The sequence below is a fragment of the Lygodium microphyllum genome, chromosome 13 (assembly GCF_053477565.2).
Source record: "Lygodium microphyllum isolate KBCC chromosome 13, Lygodium_microphyllum_v1.1.10, whole genome shotgun sequence".
NCBI lineage: Eukaryota > Viridiplantae > Streptophyta > Polypodiopsida > Schizaeales > Lygodiaceae > Lygodium > Lygodium microphyllum.
The window spans coordinates 120,489,634-120,510,561 of NC_141147.1; the positions used below are offsets into that span (position 1 = coordinate 120,489,634).

Below are 20,928 nucleotides of genomic sequence, written 5' to 3' on the forward strand. Positions count from 1 at the left end.
CTGACAAGTGTGGCCACTTTTTATCATTGTAACCAAAAGCAAATAGAAAGTATGACACAATGTTCATTGAAGACAATTCCAAAACTTATCAAAATTTCCATTTTAATAGATGTGTAACATAGAAATAGACAGCCATGCAAATGCCTTAATTTGTATAGTAACACTAATTATGGTTTTCTTCATTAGGTGTTTTCCTTATTTCAAGTTTCATTAATTTTATTCATCATGATATGGTGGGGCCAATGAGTTTTAGCTAGAATCAATTGAGAACCAAGCAAAGGTTGACAAATAGCAAGAAATTTATTTCATTTTATGTGATCCATACAATAGCGGGTGGTGGAGTCGAACTTGCATTAGTAGCTTGGAAGGCTAAGGTTTATAGTTGTTGCTATTTCATGTTTTTAACATCTCTAATTCAAAGCTAAACATGAGAGTTCAATACCATGGAACAAGAAGAATAGGAAACTCCTAAGAAGCTATGCACTCCCGAGAAGCTATGCACATGCCTTAGTGTACTTAGTAAAACTAGCATACTTTCACTTTCAACATTGTAGGAACATGAATAGAAAATATTCAGTTCCTCCTCAATGAATGGTGAGAAGACTTCACGTACAATTCAACCAAAACTATTTCCTCAAGATTGAAATGTCTCATGAATATAACCAATCTAGTAGTTCACAATAACAATACCATTTATCTTGAAGCAAAGCATAATCATGATTGTTTTTATCATTAGAGACATTTTGGTCATAGGGACTCTAATTGCTAGGTTGTATATACAATTTTCAATATCCACATGCTACCTCAAGTAAATGTATGTTTTGCAACACAAACATTAATAATTTTGCATTGACTATGAAAGGTACATTTTTAATGAAGGTTGGAAATAGAGAATCTGTAGCTAGGTCATAGAGATCCAAACTTATGCTTGTATTTAACATTCTTATTAAATGTGAAGAGAAAAAAACATGAGCATTTATTTTTTCAAAGTAGCAATCATTAGTTCATAGTGTAACTATGAAATGGTCACACTTGATTAAAGAGTCAACTCTTAATAGTGGGAGTTGGTGTAGTGAGGGCTTGCATGAAGCTACTAGCTCTTCTCTTACTAAGAGGAAACTTCATGGGTGAAACATTTGGAGTAGACAGCACAAAATCAGGTTGCCCAGTAGATGTCACACAACGATGCCACATGTTACTATTTGGATCAACCTTGCGCGGTTGTTTAATAACTTCAGGAATAGGCAAGTAACAATAGTGAGTGTTTACAAGTCCCACTGTGATATTTGAGTATCCAGCAAAAGCTCCATGTACCTAAAGAAAAATTAATTTAGTAAATTAATTATGAGAAAATTATTGAACATTGGTCCCAAGCAAAATGCTGCATGTCTTAATCCTTAACATAACATGTTGTTAGAAAGTTCATATTCCAAGAAAGGTGCTTGACGATGAGTACATTCTAGGTCTTCAAAACTAACCGCATTTTGGCCTAGTACACTACAAAAGATATGATCTGAAGCATTGCATGGTCTTGCACGAATCATGTAAGTAGGATCAATATACTTCACGTCGGCGGGCATTCCAATCTTCTTAAAGTAATCTTTCACCTTTATTCAAATAAACAACCAGCAAGATTAGAAAAAAAAAATACAACACACTACAAGTTTAGGAGGGAAGGGTTAATGTATAGACAAAGAGAATAAGTGAGAGATACTTGTGAGACAAACCACTTGCCAACATCACTAAGAATTGGGTTTCCTGATGCATCTGTACCACTTGATTTTTCAAGAAAGGCCTACAGTTGAATAATTTAGTAATGTTGTTAGTATCAATAGATTTTTTTTCTTAGTAAATAATAATACATGATATGTAGAATACATTTATGATATTTCTAGATGCATTATGAAAATACGTAAATCAATGAAGCATTTTAGTTTTGATACAAAAAATACAAAAAGAAAGCACCTGCCCAGCACCCTCAGCAATAACCACCACACAAGAACCATTCTTTTCAATTCTCTTTCTCATGTATTGCAACACTCCATGATTCCCTTCCATCTCAAAAGAAATCTAAAAGAGAACTTTTCTATTAAGAGATGAGACTTGAAATTGGAGAGAGAACACATAAGGTGTTCTTGTTATGGTGAGACCATTATGAGAAGGACAACTTGCATATGTGTGACTATGACACTATTAAAAGATGAATGTTGTATGCATATATATGAGATGTGTGTGTGTGTGTGTGTGTGTGTGTGCGCGCGCGCGCATGCGCGCGCACATGCGTGTGCGTGTGCATGTGCGCCTGTGCATAAAGTGATGTATAAGACATACCTCAGGTATAAGCACTGCATCAACTTGACCACTTGCTAATGTTGCATGCATTGTAATAAATCCACTTTGACGACCCATTAGCTTCACAATACCAATGCCATTGAACGCACTACTAGCCTACTAGTCTCATAAACCAAAGGTAGTTGATCCATAAGTTATGATAGGACAATTCTTATGAGCATTAATCTAATCTAGTTTAACAAGAAACAATGTTGTGTGCAACCATAAGCTCCTTGCCTTCACTAATTTTAATATCTCCAACCTGCAAACTAGTGATTCACCTTTTGAAATTTCAACAAATTTAGATGCTTCAAAATTCAAGCTAAAAGAAAATAACATGTGAAGGTTGGATAGCACATAGAGAACCTACTATGACCCACATTCTGAATTTTCAAAATATAGATGCTTCAAGATTCAAGATAAAAGAAAATTAGATGTGAAGGCTACATACCTCCACATAGGCAGCATCAATGGCCCTTTGAGCCTCCTCTACAGCTGTGTCAAATCCAAATGTCTTCTCAACTAGGAGAATGTCATTATCTATTGTCTTTGGCACACCCACAACCACAATCCGCAATGCCCGCTTATGGCACTAAAAATAATTAACATAGGGTTTCTCACCCATGAAGCATTGTTAAGGATATGGTAAGACTTCACAATGCTTAAATCCTATTTGTTGGCATAATTTTTTTCAAAAACTTATCGTACCACTTGGTGTATGGCATTTGTGGCTGCATGTGAACCATTTCCACCAATAACAAAGAGCATGTTGATATCCCATTCCTTATGACAATGTAAAATAAGTATCCCATCAATTTGAATCAAATTTTGATTTCATTTTAACCTTCAATTGAGTAGAAAGACTTTATACAGCTCGTGAAATCCATTTAATGCCAAGTCACATCTTCAAATGGAAGATATGAAATGCCTAAGACAAATCTATGCATAAGAGATAGAAACCTCCAATTTGTCCACAATGTCCGTAATGTTGGGGATCCCACGTGACACACCCAAAAAGCTACCTCCTCTCATGTTTATTCCCTGGACAAGCTTTCTATTCAACTGCTCTATCAACACAACTATTACACTTTGTGAGAACATGTATATTGTTATGAATATGAAAAGGATTTTTAGATTGTGAATGCAAGATATACTAAAATATTTAGAAACATTAAGGAAAGGATACATGGAATTGACTTACTTGAATAGGAGGAAGTTCTTTGTCAACAAAACCACGAAATCCATATTGAATACCCAACACATCCCTCACACCATAGATTTCAAGTGTGAAGACTATCTAGGAGATAAATTATAATGTTAGCTATATAAATGTGCATAGGAATGTGAAGCATATGGTTGTGGTACTCTTGGTATTTAAAAAGGTATGCATATACAAAATATCATGGATGGCCTTAAGGTCATACTATTTTACCTGCCTAATGACATCATTTAGCCCTGGACAAAGCCCTCCACAAGTCACAATTGCTGCTCTAACCTAGTTGTTCCAAAGTGTAAGGGTGTGGTTAGTTTGAGGTGATAAAACAACTAACAAGATGAGATAAAGGTGGTTTAGTTGTAATTACAGTGGATGGATGAAAGTAGATCCAAGCTCGAGGACCTGCACGACGGGTCCTGCATCATCTAGCATTGAACTTATTATGTTGTTAAGGTTGTTAGCTCAACCCTATACGATTTGCAAATGATTATATGGTTCCAAAAGGAAAAGACAATAAATGTTTACCAAACTGGTTTGAACTGCCATTCTGCATTTTCATCAAATTCCACTCCAACTGAAGTAGGATGTCCATAATGTACTACCTATATGTCATAACATTTGTGAAGTCATCATAACATCTATATATCAAGTCAAGGTTAGTTTTTATATCACATTATTAAGTTCCCATCTTGTAATTTCTCAAAAGAAACAAAAAAGGTTACCTTAAGAAGAACACGATCATCATCATGAACAAATAGTCGATGCATGTCTTGCCTATCAAGTGTATTGTGGAAACTAGAATATCCTTCAGGCAAGGGGCCACTGAAAGCCTTGAGCAAACATACACCATCATGATGAGTATAACCTACCAAACTTGGCACTCTCTATTATGTTTCAACCTCAAATTTAAGTTAGTAAGGCAACACATTTCGTAATACCCACTTGTCAAAGTAGCTTCAGCGCACCACAATAAACAAGAGTCCATGATGTTTCTTGGAATGAAATTTGAAATGTTTTTTAAATCAAGAAAAAGAGAGATGGTTTGAGTGTGTTGTGAAGGATATTGCTGCTTATTGTAGGCTTTTGTACAATGTGGTAATAATGTCTTAAGCACTAAAAATATGACATGAGTTGGTCATATACAAACCCCCCACACAATGAGGCTCTTTTTGGTTTATCTCTAGGAGGATCCCATCGCATTTTTTAAAAACTTCAAGTGGATTATTTCAAGGTCTACTTTAGTTTGAATCTTAGCACATGTGGGGGGTAGTAACTACTAAAAGTGGACCTTATTAAAGGATATTTAGATCCCTATTTGAGCTTCTTGAGATGTCCGAAGGAAATATCCAACCTAACATAAGAAAGCATTATATTTTGTACTAGTGCCCTAGAAAATTTAGTAGTAATTTTTAAAGAGAATGTATTATGCATGACTTTATTGTCATGTAGCTTAGTCATAGGATACTTTTAACCATACTTTTTTAGTAGGCTTGATAGCTCTCCTCTTATATATGTTGAGAGGACTCTTATTCCACCTCATTTTGTCTTTAGATCCTTTTTTGTGGCATAATGCTCAATCTCATTGAAGCTAAGAGTTATTCCACAATTAAGTTCAATCCAACTTGTAGAGTTAATGGAGTTACAGAGGGTCACTATGTGAATGAATGACATGATATTCAACTTTGCTTGTCATGGAAGTTGGAACTCAAGCAAGTAAATAAAGTACCTTCAATTGAAGGGTTACTTTGTTTACTAGCATAATGTGATGTAACAAAAAATGACTATTTATTGACATGTTCTCTCTCCTCCAATATGCTTCGTCAATCCCCTACCAACTCAACAATCTAGCACTCTAGCTTTAATTTGACTTGCATGTTGGTGCTCCCAAGATAATTTCCCATGGTAAACACATGCAAGCTAATGGACTTGCATGGTGATTAACTCTTAAGAGTCCCACCCCACTCAGTGTGATTGACTCGTAGTAGAGCATTGACTTGTAAAGGAGGATTAAATGCACTAAGAGCAAGATCATGCAATAACATAGTAGACTTTGTGAAAGTCAAATAATTTGAAATCTAGATGGCATGCCACGGTCTCTTGCCTCTTTGCTTATTAAAAAATGTAATTACCCAAGACCTTTGCTTTGAAAGTCTAGATAAATAGCTAGGTGTGGCATTGTTGTAATATTGGACTTTGAACCTCTTGATCACTTTGGTGGCATCACATTAGGATTTCACTTCCTCCTTTCTTTTGGGCTACTCGTCTTTGGTGTACACAAAGAACTATCCTTTAGTGTATTTTTCCCCAGGTGGATTTTCAATTGTGTGATTAAAGGTCAAGTTTCTCAAAAATGTGATTGAAATTTAAATTTGACTATTTTACGACATTTTAGTTATAAAATTCATTAATGTCATATATATTTTCCCCCATAATCAATCACATTTCAACCTCTCTTTTTTTAATGAATGGATGGGAAAAAAGTGTTTTGTCAACATGGGTAGCAACTCTTCTTCCTTTGTCTCCTCTTGTCCCAAGATGAAAGGATATGAGGTTAGGAGCATAGCTTAGCAAGTTAAGGGCTAGGTTATACCTGGTGCTAGTGGGGGGAAGGGAAACCCAAAGCCGCACCCTGTCCTTATTGTGCTTTTGGGTTTTCATAATTCTAGGAGCCCCCACAAACCCTCACATGAAAGTAAGTTCCTATGCAATATTAATAGGGCTAGCAACTTCCATTGGTTACCCGCTTTTGGTGTGTTTACCCGCTTTTGGTGCGATAAGTGGACTCGATGGGAACGATGGGAAGGAAGTCGCCAATGTGCTCGAGCTCGAAGGGATCACAGGAGAGGGCCGAGGCAGGCGAGGCCAAGCTGCTGGCGATGGAGGGGTCGCGAGCCGCGGCTGCTGCTGCTTCTGCCCCTGACGCCGCCGCCGTGGCCGCCGAGGGCGAGGACGAAGGAGGAGGAGCCGCAAAGGAAGCACGGGCCGGAGGAGGAGGAGGAGAGCCTCTATCAGCATCTGTGCTAGGGTTAGCGTTTTGGATGGGAAGCGGATCTGAGCTTGCGGTGGTGGTGGTGGTCTTCTTCTGGTGCAACGCCGACGAAGCCATGGCAGGAGCATTCGGTGGAGACGCAGGTGTCCCTGCCATAGCCTCTCTCTCTCTCTCTCTCTTTCTATCTCGATGGATGGACGCATCGATTCATCGCCGTTTCCGGCTCGCGTTGCCCGTAATATTGTCATATCTACAAACACGTCTTCTTACCATTTTCTACCCCTTCGTCAAATAGATCTGCGGGTAGTCCTAAGATGGACATGCTAAAAAATGACCTAAGAGGGGTTGGTGATTCCCTACATCCTCCATAATTTGCTAGTAGATCTTCACTAGCCTATAAAAATCTAATAGCATTCACTATTATATATCTAGGAATATCTCTTGATCGATCTAATGAGAGTGGTTCTTCATTTATGGAAGACCATACTACTTAAGAAAACATTGCATGGATGTTCCACAATAGTAGAGATAGATATGAAAGAACAAATTGTACTCTTGTGAAATATGAGAATAGTAATGAGCCAAGCTACATGAGAAGAGAACAGGTGAGGTAGCACCTTGGATTTGAACATTGGGCGAAAACGGCTTGATATTGAGCATAGGGTATTTTTTTGCTTGCATGATCAGGATCAAAGGGTGCTTAAGAAATGGAGAAGAAGGGAAGCCAAAGAGGAGAGTAAACATGGAGAATTGGAAAGGGAGTGGGGATGGGTGTAGCAAGGTTGGGGAAGTAGAAGACCAAGGCACTACTCTAGGGAAGATAATAGTATATGCATATATCTGCCATGAAGCTTGATAGGGGGCACCATCTTCTTTCGCCCTCCCCAACTGTTGGTTCGTGATTCAGATCAAATTATGTCAATTTCTTGTCTCCTTCTTATGTGTGTCTTTTCACATCTTGAGAAACATGGTCACAATCTTCCATATTTATGAAACAACTAATGCTCTTGATTTTCTTCTCCTTTTCATTAAAATAAAATCTTGAAGCTTTCTCTTCTCAATTCAACCTTTGGTTCTTTCACATCTATTGTGTCTGCTTCTTTTTATTCTTATATTTCTTCCTCAATAGAACTCGCTAAATCTCTCTGCCCCTCCTTTGATCAAACAAGAAACTGTGAAATCTATTGAAGAGAGGTAAGGTAGGCATTAGATTGATAGTTGAGGGGTGCTAGATGTCTTTATTGCTTTTCTCTTTGAAAATTCCTCTCTCATCAAGAGATATGCCACCACAAGTGCTTCCTCATTGATGCACACCATTCTCAGCAATTGAATTTGTATTCATGTCCTCTAAGTTTCTTAACAAGATTTGAGATTAGCTTGTTCCCCAACTACACACAAAATGAAAGTAGCCCTCCCATGAACAAAAACAACCATAAAATCGAGGACAAAGCACACAAAATCTATGTGTATGGCTCTGCCATTGATCTCAAAACTAAAAAGAAACCATAAATTTCTCTCTTAATAATGAACAAATTCATCATCTTCATCCATAGATTCAACCATTATGCACAAAAGAAAGAACAAAAGGGAAAAGAGGAATTCCTGCACAAAAGATAGAGAAGAGAGAAAGATTGGCACCATCCAAAAGGAGAATGTGTGAGTCTTGGAAGAAAGGAGAGAAAGAGGCACATAATCAGCTATGCACTCCACCCCACCTTTTCCCCAAAAGACACACAACCCTTCATATTTTTATTATTTCTTTGATTTTTTGATACATTTTTATTCGTAAGGCTTTAGCCTTTATATTTCAATTCTTTCTAACCTTTTGCAAATGCATGCACGTACACTTTTGTGTATACTATATATTTATGAAGGATGTGGATGTGGCCCCCTTATGTGTAAGGGTGTATTTTAGTGCTTTTGCAACAACATGAATATTATTTCCTTTACAAAAGATGAAATTATGATATATGCATGGACATTTTTGTGCCTTGTTTTTTTGCTTCTTTCAATATCATCAATATTGGGTATATGGTTGAGTCCTTAAGAATAGCTTGGGTGGAAAATGATTGGTTTGAACATGTTGAAAAGCATTGCCCAAGGGTAGCAACATATGTTGATGGCACATTAGTAAAATGTGCCATTGTGGATACGGGATCCTACGTCAATATTATGAGCTTAGAATTGATGAAAAGATTAGGATTGGAATTTTAAAAGGATGCCTCCACAATTCTTCAAATGGCAGATGACAATTTAAGGCAACTTGAAGGTTGCATTACCAAAGTCCATGTGACTGTTGCTAATGTGGAATGCATTGTGGACTTAAGGGTTATCAAGTTTACAGGGCACCCAAGTTATCAAGTATTGCTAGGAAGGCCATGGATATTGCAATTCGATTGTCAAGTTGATATACTCATTGGTCATCTCATTTTCGGGAGAGGTGCCCAACGTGTGATAATGGATGCATAGCATGAATCTCCTCAAAGTGAGAGAGTACCTTTATCTTCATTAGAATTAGATGCATTAGATGATCCATCTGGTAGTAGTGGGACTTCCTCAAGTGATAAATCAAAATAGGAATCCACTATAGAGGATGTCTACCATGCGACTTTAAATGAGCTGATAGAAGCTCAAGATAGAATAAGATACAAAAATGTAATCGAGCACTGGACCTTGGTACATTGAGTGATCCACGACCAATTAAATTAGGGTCTATGCTCAGTCTAGAAGAAAGGAAGGACTATGTGTCCTTGATTCAAGAATTTTGTGACATCTTCATATGGAGTTATGATTAGCTTAGGAGTATTCCTCCCAGTTTAGCTATGCATACCATTCCTTCGAAGGAAGGCAGCCGCCTTGTGTGATAAAAAGTGAGGCATATGCCTTTTGAACTAAGGGATAGACTATTTGAGGAGCTGCAAAAATTGCATAAGGCTAACCTAATATTTCGTGTACAACACATGGAGTGGTGTTCACCAATAGTTATCAAGAAAAAGAATAATAATCAAATTCGACTTTGCACAGATTTTAGGAAGCTCAATAAACAAATAGTCAAAGACTATTATCCACTATCCTTTATTGACTAGATTTTGGATTAGTTAGCAAGTAGAGATATTTATTCATTCATGGACTGCTTTGTTGGATATAACCAAATGGCTATTGCCAGAGGAATATAAGTTGAAAACAACATTTATTACTGTATTTGGATCCTTTGAATATCATGTTATGGCATTTGGTTTATGCAATGTGCTAGGTTCTTGGCAACATACAACCGATAAGACTCTTGGTGATATTTCCCTAGAGGAGTTGAATTTTTTTTTTGATCTGGGGGTAGCCACCACAAGGACAAGAGAGAGGTTATTTTAAGAAATTGTTTTAAGCATTGCAGGTAATTTTGCGTTGCTCTTAATCCAAGAAACTGTGTCTTTGGAGTGCCCTATGGATTGCTATTGGGCCATGTGGTTAGCTTGGCTAGTATTGCGGCTGATCTTGAAAATATAGAGTTATTATCGCTATGAGTCCGCTACGTACTCCTAATAAGTCCATAGATTTTTGTCATTGATGGGATATTGTCAAAGATTTATTAATGCACTGCCAGAGAGAATGTTGCCATTGATGAATCTACTATCTTTTAATTATTGGTTTGTTTGGAGTGACCCATGTCGAGTACCCTTTGAAAATGCAAAGTAGGAATTGGTGAAAGTGCATGTCTTGAAAGCACCCAAAAGAGGTGAGGTCTTTTATATATTTTTAGTAGCCACAATGCATAGCATCAGCTGCTCTTTAGCCCATATTTGGAAGGAGAAATGGTATCATCTAATTGCATTTGCTAGCCATAAACTAGGAATATCCGAGATTAATTACACTTGCATGGAGAAGTTGTGCCTTGGGATGGCATTTGCAACAAAGAAATTCAAGCATTACATTCTCTATGAAAAGGTGGTATTTTATATAAAGGCGGAGGTGTTGAGGCTATTGACAAACAAGTTGCAGTTGCTTGATTGCCTAGCAAAGTGGTTAATCACTTTTAGGAGTTTGATTATAAAATCAAGAGTAAGCCACCAAAGCTGCAGAGCATTGTTAAATGTCTTGTGGATTTTGGGGAGCCAAAGGAGATCCTGGTGGCTGAAGGCAGTGACCTTGAGGGTTTATTCAAAATTGATACAGCTTCCATTCCATCTTGGTATGTTGCCATAACGCACTATCTATCTACAGGAGAGACTGGAGCTACTTTGTCAAAGGCTAAGAAGAGAAAAATTAAACAGCAAGCTTTGAAAATTTCCTTGATTGTATGAACATTATACTAGTAGGGGGTCGATGATGTTTATCACCGATGTGTAATGTCTGATGAGGTTTTGTTTACCTTAGAAGAGTGTCATGACTCCGCTTGTGGAGGACTTTGCTGACGATTGATTGTACAAAAAGCTTTAAGAGCCGGATAATGGTGGCCATCCATTTTCCAGGTTGTATTTGTATATGTTAAGAGATGTGATGTATATCAAAGACATGATAGTAGGGAGAATAGGAAGCACCCCTTGACTCCTATTATGGCTATAGGGAATGGATTTTGTGGATCCTATTACTATGCCGTCCTCTATGCAGAAGAGGTATATCATAATGGCAACTAATTATTTTACAAAGTGGTCAGAAGCATGAGCGACAAGGAAGGACGATACAAAGAAGTCTGCTAGCTTCCTACTTGAGCACATCATCTGTCGATTTGCTCCACCAAAGGAGTTACTGTCGGAACGTGAAATCCATTTTGAATAAGGTGATTAAGAGCCTGACTAAAGCATGGAATATTAAACACAATAAAATGACACCTTATAATCCATAGGCAAATGGGCAGGTTGAAAGTACCAATAAACAATTGGTGGGTATTCTATCGAAGATAGTATTAGAGAAGAAATAATATTGGGATAGAAGCTATATGTGGCCATGTAGGCATATAATATAACTTTTAAGCGAGCTACTGGTCACACCCCATTTAAGTTAGTTTAGGGCAGAGTGCGTACTACCCCTAGAGATTGAATTACCAACTATAAGATTTGCAATAAACCATTTTTTGGGGAATGAAGATGCATACTTTGAGCACTTTATGAATTTAGCACACCTCGATAAGCTCAAATTGCAAAGTCTATTACATCAGAAGGTAGGCAAGTGTTGGATGAAGCAACTTCATGATTTAAAAGCAAAGAAGTATAGCTTTAAGAAAGGATAGTTAGTTTTATACTATGATGCACATAGGAAGTTGTTTCATGGGAAACTAGAGCCTTAATGGGATGGTCCCTACAAAATAGTTAGAATCATGAAAAATAAGCCAATAGCATTACTAGCAAATTTGCAAGAAATGGAGTTTAAAAACAAGGTTAATCTAAATAAGATTAAACCTTATTATATTTAGGCATACTGATGAGATAATTGTCTTGCACGTCAAGGAGGCTAAATTGATTTGAAACCTACAAGAGAGGCTAAAAACTGGTTGATGGGAAAGCTACTTCCCTACTTAGAACACCCATACTTGGAACAAAGATACCATCAGGGAAGACTTGTTTGGTGGAGCAAAGATTATAAAGTGATTGAGAAAGAGGGTGGGAAATTTGTTTGGAAGATCAAAGTCTTCTCTATCACTACTTAAGGATTTTGACAAGTATCCTAGTTGGATTCAATGAAGAAGGTGGGTAGAGCCTTTTGTTCATCCTCCAAATATGGTGAATTTTGACTATCATAGTTACGAATAAAGGAGTCAACAATGGCTGGATGTGTGAGCCCTTTATGGACGTATGCATTATATTTTGATCGATCATCCAGGGGTCCCAATAAGAAAAGGAGTATTGGGGTAGTCATTAGAGATCCTCGACATAGAATCACGATGAAGTTAGCTATCTACCTTGGGGTAGGATTTACTAAAAATATGGTAGAATATAAAGCCCTGATCATGGGACTAAATATTGCTAAGAAGGGTGGTATTCACCAGTTACTAGTAAAAGGGGATTCCCCATTGGTTTTGAATCAATTGAATAGGTTATACACAATACAAAATCCCATCCTTTTTCTATGTATTACCATGCTACTATGAACCTGATTGACGAGATTGAGAAAGTGTCTCTTCAACTAATTCCATGATATTGGAATCAATTTCTTGATTCATTAGCAAATTATGCTTATGAAGAAGACATTTTTTTCAATTGTGATCCTTGATTTCTCCATTGATGATGAGAAATGACCCAGTCGATTATGGGGACTTTTATCAGAACATGCTTTATATGGTAGACGATCGTTAGTATGGGTAATGCAAAGAGTAGTCGAGACCCATTTGATGTTGTTATCCTAGACCCATAGGGTGGTCAAATGACATTTTATACATACACCTCTTATTGAAGTACGGGTCATAATCTAATGCATCTAGTTTAGGGCTAGAAGCCCTGTTTTCTCCTTGGAATGGAGTGTCTTGTTGTATGTCAATACTACTCCAAGGAGGGATGTGTATAAGATGTATTGGTTTTTGTTACTTTAGGCCAAGAGGGCTGATTGTTTCCAATACACAATGATATATTTCGTCAGGCCAAGAGGGCCATGTATTTTTTTGGTGCGGATGTAGTTAATGTTTCTTCTTTTAGTGCTGCACTAAATAGATTTGATGGAGTTCTTGGAGGAAGCCTTTGCTATGTCAACGCTTCTTGTGGCCAAGTCCATGGGATATCCTTCCTAGTTATTTCCCTTTATGCTAAATGGTTATGTGCATTTGTGGGGACTTTTCTTTCTTTTTTTGGGGATTTGTGATCAAGGCATAAAGTCCTAGAGTTTAGGTTATATGTGTTTGGTGGGAGGTTTAAGCAGCAGTCTACCTCCTATGAAGACATTGTCAGGCACTCTAAGAATTGTTTTAGAAGGTAGTCCTAGTACCCTTGTTCTACTAGCCTGCCAAGCAGCTATTTCCAGGAGTTTCTGTTGTGAGGCAACTAGAGAAGCGTGTCACATGTAAGAGAAGAAATAATCCATATATTTGAAGACTATATTATATGGAGGTGTGTAAAAAGGGGTTCTAACCCCTAAACAAAAGAAAAAGAAATGGAACGAAAGAAAAATCAAAGGGCAGATAGTCATTGCCTTGTGAAGGCTTTGGTAGATTCCTAGGGATGAGCCTAACCAAGAGGCTGATGCCTTGTCTTCATGGGGGTGATGTCTAGCTAGAAATCTGGAGCCCCAAGAGGAACACCAAGGAAGAGGGGATTCTACTGCAAGAAAATCTATCTTGTAACATCAACAAGCTTTTATTTCATTCTTTTGATGACTGAAACCAAAGAAAACAACAAATCTTCACGTAGCATCATAGTAGATATCTCCCACGAATTTGATAGAATCAACCATAATCTTCAACTTCTTCATAGAATCCTTCAATAGAACAACGAACACAAAGGAATACACCATTTTTAAATGGAAATCAATCACATAGTTTTCATCTTCAACGTCTTCATAGTTTTCTCTCTCAATCTCTCATATACAGTTACACTGTTTTGATAGAATTGGCTATCTCTAGCTCTCTCTCTCTCTCTCTCTCTCTCTCTCTCTCTCTCTCTCTCTCTCTCTCTCTCTCTCTCAATAGTACATCATCTCCTCACTACAATACTCTCATAATGACTCTCAATAATCTTTCTTAGGTCGTGGATGCACCTCCCAAGAGGTATGTCCGATGTGAAGAGGCACCAGAGTCACTACAGTGTCTCTTCATAGCTCACTACTATCATTGTCACTTCAGTCTTCTCTTAAATCTTCAGCAGTTGCTTCTTCCATTTGTTTTAGCTCTTTTGAACTTAGATTCATCCTTTCCAAAAGTTAAAAAACTTTCCCAAAGTCATATATACATTCTACAAAACACTTACAAAAGATCTACAGAACAGTACTGTACAGGACCAGAGCAGATACAGAACAGTTACAGAGCAGAGACAGAGGCTCTACAGAAGGTTTACAGAGGGTTACAGAAGGTCATCAGAACCTCATAACTCATACTAAAACTATTCCAAACTATAAAAAAACTATTCAATAAACCTTCAAAAGATTTCAATCTTTATCAATCATCAATTCATGCTTTATACAGAAGAAAATCAAAACAAAATAGAAGCTATACATAAGGTATATAGAACCAATCAGAACCTCAACAGAACCTATCAGAACATCACAAAGCTTCGTATTTCTACTAAGAATCATCACGAGCTTCCAAAACATAATCAATATCATCCAAAACACTCTCAAACACTTCTATTAACAACCATACATCACTCTAAACCCATCAAAAATCAATAATTTAGTCCTCAAAAATAACAAAAATCAGTCAAAAATTCAGTCTTTTTCCACTCTCAACATATCCCCACACTTAGAAAGGAAGCGTCCTCGTGACCTAAGGAAAAGAAGAATATAAGTACAGTAAAGAGCTCAATTTTGATATTCTTCATCAGTATCTTCAATAAGCTCTCCAAACCACGACCCCAACTTATCACTTGTATCTCTAAAAAAAATACTACTAAAGAAAAACTTTGTTATTCATTAACTCATCTGATAATCATTTAAAAGTTATAACAAATTTGTAAAGGATATAAGAGGTTCTTCTTCAGTTTGCCACCATAGGCTTTTTATCCACCATCAATAGTTTGAAAAGAGCTCTCGAACAAATTATTCTCAATCAGCACGAACTTATCACATACAAATTATTACAACACAACCATCTGAATGACACCTCCAAAAAGAGATATATATAATTAAGAATCATCCAAAATAGATTGCAAAGGCATCAATGAATGTGATCCCTTCTGAAGGCTTGGTGGTTTTGAAAATGATCCATGGAGAAGGACTCATCCACAAATGTCGTTGGAGGATTTTGAAAGAACTGCAAGCAACACATCCTTTCTAGCAAAACAACGTATCTACTAGGTAGACATAGGGCATGAAAATATAGGACATCCAACTGTTGGGAATCAATGTTCACATTGACATTCATACAAAGCTTTGGAATGGCCTTTTGATCGTTATGGGAATGCCTATGCATGTATGCTAGATACCAAGCAAAATGAGCTGTCAATCTCACTGAAGGATCTAGAGATTGTGAATATTGGTGAGCAAAATGGAGGTAATTCTGGTATGCTTGGCTAGCAGTTGTCCAGTCCCCTGGAATTAATGGCTAGTTAATCTATGGTCCTGTGAGAGAGTCAGTTGAGATCCATCCTCTTCTTCTTGGAATCTGTTGATCAAATCCTTTGTATCCACTAACCAACTGAGGGGGTTGAGAAATAGAAGTGGCAAGAGATGGAAGTGGAATAAGTAAAAGAGGATGAAGAGATGGGTAGGCAAAATCATAAAAGGAGGAATAAGCTAAAGGAGTGGCTGAAAATTTAAGAGAATCAATTAGGAAAGGTGACAATTGATATAAACAGGAAAAGTAGAAGGTATATGGATGGAGAATGACATGGTGAAGAAGGGGAAAAAACTCGATCTTCAATGAAAGAACAATAGGTAAATATAGGAATTTGAGGAAAACCCTGAGGTTGGAAAAGAAAAGGTAAGATAGCTGCTGAGTTGGTTTGATAAAGGAAAAGATAAGTATCATAGCGATTAGCCATTTGTTGGTAGTACAATAGACTAGGAATAGAGGGACCTAAAACAGATCGTCTCTGATAGGCATAAAAAAAAGATGAATCAAATGGATGGTTCTTGGAAAGATAAGCTAGGAGATCCACCCTCAGTTGGTTGGTGCTCTGCATATAAGTAGAAGTTGTATTTTGACGTTGATTCAGGACCACAGAATCAATCATTGAATGCCATGAATTGTCAGGGCAAGGAGCCACTTTTGAAGAATAACACCGGAACATGTCTTCTATCCTCAACTCCAAATAGGTGACATATAAGACAGCTTGCAAAACCACATCCCCCACATACCACGTCAAATCTACATCATCTGAAATCAACAGATCACCTCGTAGATACACGTAAGACAACAATATGGTAGTCGTCACAGAATCTTCAAAGACCATATAGACCACTTCTGTCAACAAATCAAAAGACCAAGCCCCACTCCAACCATTCTCTAGAAGAGGAAGATCCATCGTTGAAAGCTTCATATAGTGAAGGGGATGCAATGGCAGTGGAGAAGGAGAAGAGGAAGATACGAGAGACAAGAGCACACACAATGTAGGTGCTGTCCAACTGAACTGACAGCCTTATTACACTATCATATTATATATGAATAAAGAATGGGCGGTCACAGTATACACGGGTAGGCCCAAAGGCCTTTTACCCCAACAACCTCCCACTAAAAGGCCAATGTGGCCAGGGAGTGAAAACAAAGAAAAGAAAAGAAAAAGACAAGGCGAGGAATCATAACATCTCACCCAACACCCAATCAGAAAGCGAGCTGTGCAAGAAGTGTCGCGAACCTCTGCAAAAGAAGAGTCAAGCATCCCTGAGTCCATGGCATCCAGGAGATAAGCGATCCCACAGCTCTATACAATGGAGCAATCTAAGAATGCTTCTCATGAAGCAAGCACAACTCCATTAGGAGAAATATGGACTCTCTTTTTTGCCCCTTAAGGAGTGAATAAACAAATATAGGCCTAACCAATGAGAGAGCTGGGATTCCAGATTCATGTAACATGAATCTTCTAGCCATATCTTGGACCAAATCTTCCCTCAGCAATAAAATAAGGGAAAAGGGGAGTACAAAGCTGTCACTTCTTGGAAGTTTGTGCCTCGAATTTTCATTTTCTTATTTTTTATGTTTGACTTTTCTTTTCTCCCCTTTTCAGTTTCCCCCTCTTTTTTAGGCAGAACTCAAATTTGTCATATCTCTTTCCCCGCTTCTTTTTTCCTGACGAAATTTTACAGCCTCACTGTTTCTTGCCATGTCTGTAACCCTGTAAAATTTCATTTGCTTTGCACAAGCACAGAGAGAGATTCATGTGTTTCATGAAAGCAGAGCTTGTTTTACCAAAGCCCTAAGATTCTCTTCACAAAACTCTACAGGTATATTTTTCTCTTCCATAGATGTTCTATGGTAAAGTTTTATCTCGTTTGGAGAAAACCTGTGCAAGTTATGTGCATTCTCTGACATGTAATTTCTTTTGTTTTGATGCTCTAAGAGTCTCTTACAGTCAATAATAGTGACATTTTGAATACTCAACTTCTTCTTCAACATCTTAGGGTTTCTCTGTAAACAAAGTTACAGGTATATTGTCTTGTTTTTTTGTTGCTCCACTGTTAAATTTTATCTCGTTTAGACAAAATGTATACAAGTTACATGCATACTGAGATTTCCTTTGTTTTTTTACTCCAAGAATCTCCGAGGGTGAAGAACAATGATTTATTAAGAACTCAACTTCTACAACATCTTTGGGATTTTGAACACTCAACTTCTTCTTCAACATCTTAGGGTTTCTCTGTAAACAAAGTTACAGGTATATTGTCTTGTTTTTTTGTTGCTCCACTATTAAATTTTATCTCGTTTAGACAAAATGTATACAAGTTACATGCATACTGAGCTTTCCTTTGTTTTTTTACTCCAAGAATCTCCGAGGGTGAAGAACAATGATTTATTAAGAACTCAACTTCTACAACATCTTTGGGATTTTGAACACTCAACTTCTTCTTCAACATCTTAGGGTTTCTCTGTAAACAAAGTTACAGGTATATTGTCTTGTTTTTTTGTTGCTCCACTGTTAAATTTTATCTCGTTTAGACAAAATGTATACAAGTTACATGCATACTGAGCTTTCCTTTGTTTTTTTACTCCAAGAATCTCCGAGGGTGAAGAACAATGATTTATTAAGAACTCAACTTCTACAATATCTTTGGGATTTTTTGCAGAGAAAGCCACAGGTATATTGCCATTTTTTACTACTGTTCCATGGTTAAATTTCAACACATTTGGACAAAGCCTATATAAGTTATATGTATGTGTTGACCCAATATTTCTTTTGTTTTTGTACTACAGGAATCTGTCAGTGAAGGAACAATGGTCTTGCTATAAGTCAACTTCTTGTTCAACATATCTAGGGATCTTTGTGAAAGAAATTACAGGTACAATGTTTCTTTTTTAAATTGATCCATTTAAATTTAATTTCATTTGGAGATAACATTTGCAAATTATACACATGTTGATAGGTAACTTTTGTATTTGGTTGTTACAGATGTCTTCACGGAGGAAAAATATCAGTAGCATACTTGCAGTGGAGGTCTTCAACAGGAAAGATAATGGCGGTAATTGGATTTGTGATAAGTATTATAAGTTGGATTGGATTTTGATGCACCCAAGTACTCGAGGGAGTTTCAAGGTCAAGTGCAAGGATGTTGCAAACCCTAGCAAACATTGGAAAGGTAGAATTCTAGAGTTCAAAAAAGTGTTTAATGGCACAAGTGCAGTAACAGAAGTGTTGATTCAACATGTTTATACGCATAAACAAATCTCTGTACACGACGAGAACAACATTGCAAATTATAAACAAAACAGTAAGTTGTTAAATTTTATCATTGATTATTCTTTTGTATCAGAGTTGTTTTTAAAAGTCTTTGCAGTATTCTAATTCAGTCTTGTTTGATTGACAGCTCTATATCCATCGACTTTGCATGAATGGCAGAATGTGGAATGTTTAAGCGGCAAGATACATGTTTGGCATGAAGAAATAGGTTCTTTGATCTATGATAATACCTCTACAAGTCAACTTGCCACTCAAAATATCTTTTTTTATAATTCATTGTATGTGGTAGAAAGCCAGAGATTGCAGCATGTCCCATTGCCGCCATTGTCTAGTGGTGAATGGTTCATTGGTAGCTTGGAGTTGTCAGGAGCTTGCAAGTCGAAGATAAAATCTGACATCAATAGTGCTATGAAACCCACCACAGGCTCCAAAGATGTGCATCTTAATTGGTTTATTCCATTCTCATTGTTTGCACATTTGTTTGGTTCATGTGATGTTTTGAAGAAAACAAAGATTACTTATCAATGCAAGTGTCCCTCCGAGGAATGGATGAGTCAGCTATTGGGTGAGTCTTGGGAAGTCAAAAGAACACATTTTGATGAGACGATTGAGTGCAGGGTCAACCAATTTGATATTACATTCAGGTAAAATTTTTTTACTACTTTGCATACCTTGATTTAATTGATATAGGTCTCGCTTAGATGAATTGTTATGTTAGTCGCATTGATCACTTACCATTATTTTTGTTTTTATTACAGGTATTTCATTGCTAGACAAACTCTGTGCGTTCGCTTTCGATATAGAAGATGGCGACTTTTGCGAGGGGAGTGGATCAGCTTGGATCAAGATATCCGAGATGACACACATACAGCGCTTGTAGATGTGGTAATCTTGTGGAGTGGTCATAATCCTTTCGTAGTCAGTGCAGAGAGTCATTGGCCCATTTATTTTCTGAGACAAGAAATCCAATTAATGTCTAGTGAGCCCCTCTACAACTTCTATTTCAAGTTAGATAATAGAAAAGTCAGGACTCGTAGTGAGCAATCCATGACATGTAAACAATGTGCTTCTCCACATATCCTTGAGATAGTGGAATCCTTGTAAAAAAACTTTATAAAGAGCGAATACATACCTTTTTTGAACTTCTGAGTACTTTAAATTTTAGTTTACTGTGATCCAAGCGTGCGATAATACATACTGTAATTACTCAATCGTGCAGTTAAAAATCATAATTAAATTGCAGGTTAGAGGTCTTTAATCTAGAGAATATTGTCTTTGCACAATGATATATTGTAGCGCATCTCTGCTGCTCGTTTATTACATTTTAATATTAAATTGGATCCAAAGGGAATTTCAAGGCCTTTTAGATTTATTTTCTTTAAAAAATTATATATTTTCTCTCGTTAGACTTGAATATACTCAGCGACCCAAACATATTCGAGGATATAATAATGTAGAACGAAGCGTTTGTCTGTATGAGTAATTTTAACAGTGACTTTAAAGTACTGAAATAAAGAAACTAAGGTAAGAGTTTTAATTTGAAACTTTAGAATTAATAACTTTATAAAGAACCTTTATTTAAAACCCTAGACACATAAAAGCTATAACTCCAAACTCATTTTCGCTTTCATTCTCCACTTCCCTACACTTGTGCTCTCATTCCTTCTCTCTTTGTGTGCCATGGCTACCACTCCCGCCTTCGCCGCATGGATCAGTTCCACATGCTACGCGCACATAGGGGACCAGATATACCCTAGGTTTTGCGTGACCTTGAGTCTAGAGAGCTCGCTTTCCGCTGTAGACCCTGACTCTAGTATACTAGCATCGTTTTGTGATGCAGTGAACCCTCTCACTTGCTCTATTCCCGACTCCACTCTCAGGTGGGTTCCCATGGATTTTTTGTATAGTTTGTGTGCCGGATCCAGCCA

At 37.2% G+C, this 20,928-nt stretch overlaps 1 protein-coding gene and 1 long non-coding RNA gene across 4 annotated transcripts; one reads left to right on the plus strand and one right to left on the minus strand.

The window, feature by feature from the left end:
* Nucleotides 1–932: 932 nt before the first annotated feature.
* PFK5 (phosphofructokinase 5) lies at nucleotides 933–6,798 on the minus strand. Of its 3 annotated transcripts, none has more exons than XM_087690583.1 (14): nucleotides 6,307–6,777; nucleotides 4,270–4,369; nucleotides 4,073–4,149; nucleotides 3,915–3,963; nucleotides 3,764–3,826; nucleotides 3,533–3,628; nucleotides 3,292–3,393; nucleotides 3,040–3,114; nucleotides 2,783–2,923; nucleotides 2,332–2,448; nucleotides 1,966–2,070; nucleotides 1,715–1,795; nucleotides 1,479–1,607; nucleotides 933–1,314 (listed from the first exon to the last, which is right to left on the minus strand). In XM_087690583.1, exons 1-14 carry the CDS (start codon nucleotides 6,690–6,692, stop codon nucleotides 1,045–1,047), a joined length of 1,791 nt encoding a protein of 596 aa, XP_087546709.1. In that variant the 5' UTR covers nucleotides 6,693–6,777; the 3' UTR covers nucleotides 933–1,044. The 3 variants fall into 3 exon arrangements, with proteins under 3 accessions (XP_087546709.1, XP_087546711.1, XP_087546710.1); XM_087690585.1 differs by having other exon boundaries at nucleotides 4,270–4,377; nucleotides 6,307–6,437; XM_087690584.1 differs by lacking the exon at nucleotides 933–1,314 and having other exon boundaries at nucleotides 1,477–1,607; nucleotides 1,728–1,795; nucleotides 6,307–6,798.
* Nucleotides 6,799–18,514: 11,716 nt separating this feature from the next.
* On the plus strand, nucleotides 18,515–19,188 carry LOC148027132 (uncharacterized). The gene is made up of 3 exons (XR_015692792.1): nucleotides 18,515–18,602; nucleotides 18,713–18,899; nucleotides 19,128–19,188. It is a non-coding gene; the product is annotated as an uncharacterized LOC148027132 (long non-coding RNA).
* Nucleotides 19,189–20,928: the final 1,740 nt, after the last annotated feature.

Bases quoted from the DNA above. Each gene is read 5' to 3' on its own strand.
- PFK5 (XM_087690583.1), bottom strand. From the start codon at position 6,692: ATGGCAGGGACACCTGCGTCTCCACCGAATGCTCCTGCCATGGCTTCG. The intron at 1,796-1,965 runs GTGCTTTCTTTT...ATTCAACTGTAG, and splicing joins TTGCTGAGGGTGCTGGGCAG to GCCTTTCTTGAAAAATCAAG. The intron at 1,315-1,478 runs GTTAGTTTTGAA...ATTTTTCTTTAG, and splicing joins GTGTACTAGGCCAAAATGCG to GTACATGGAGCTTTTGCTGG.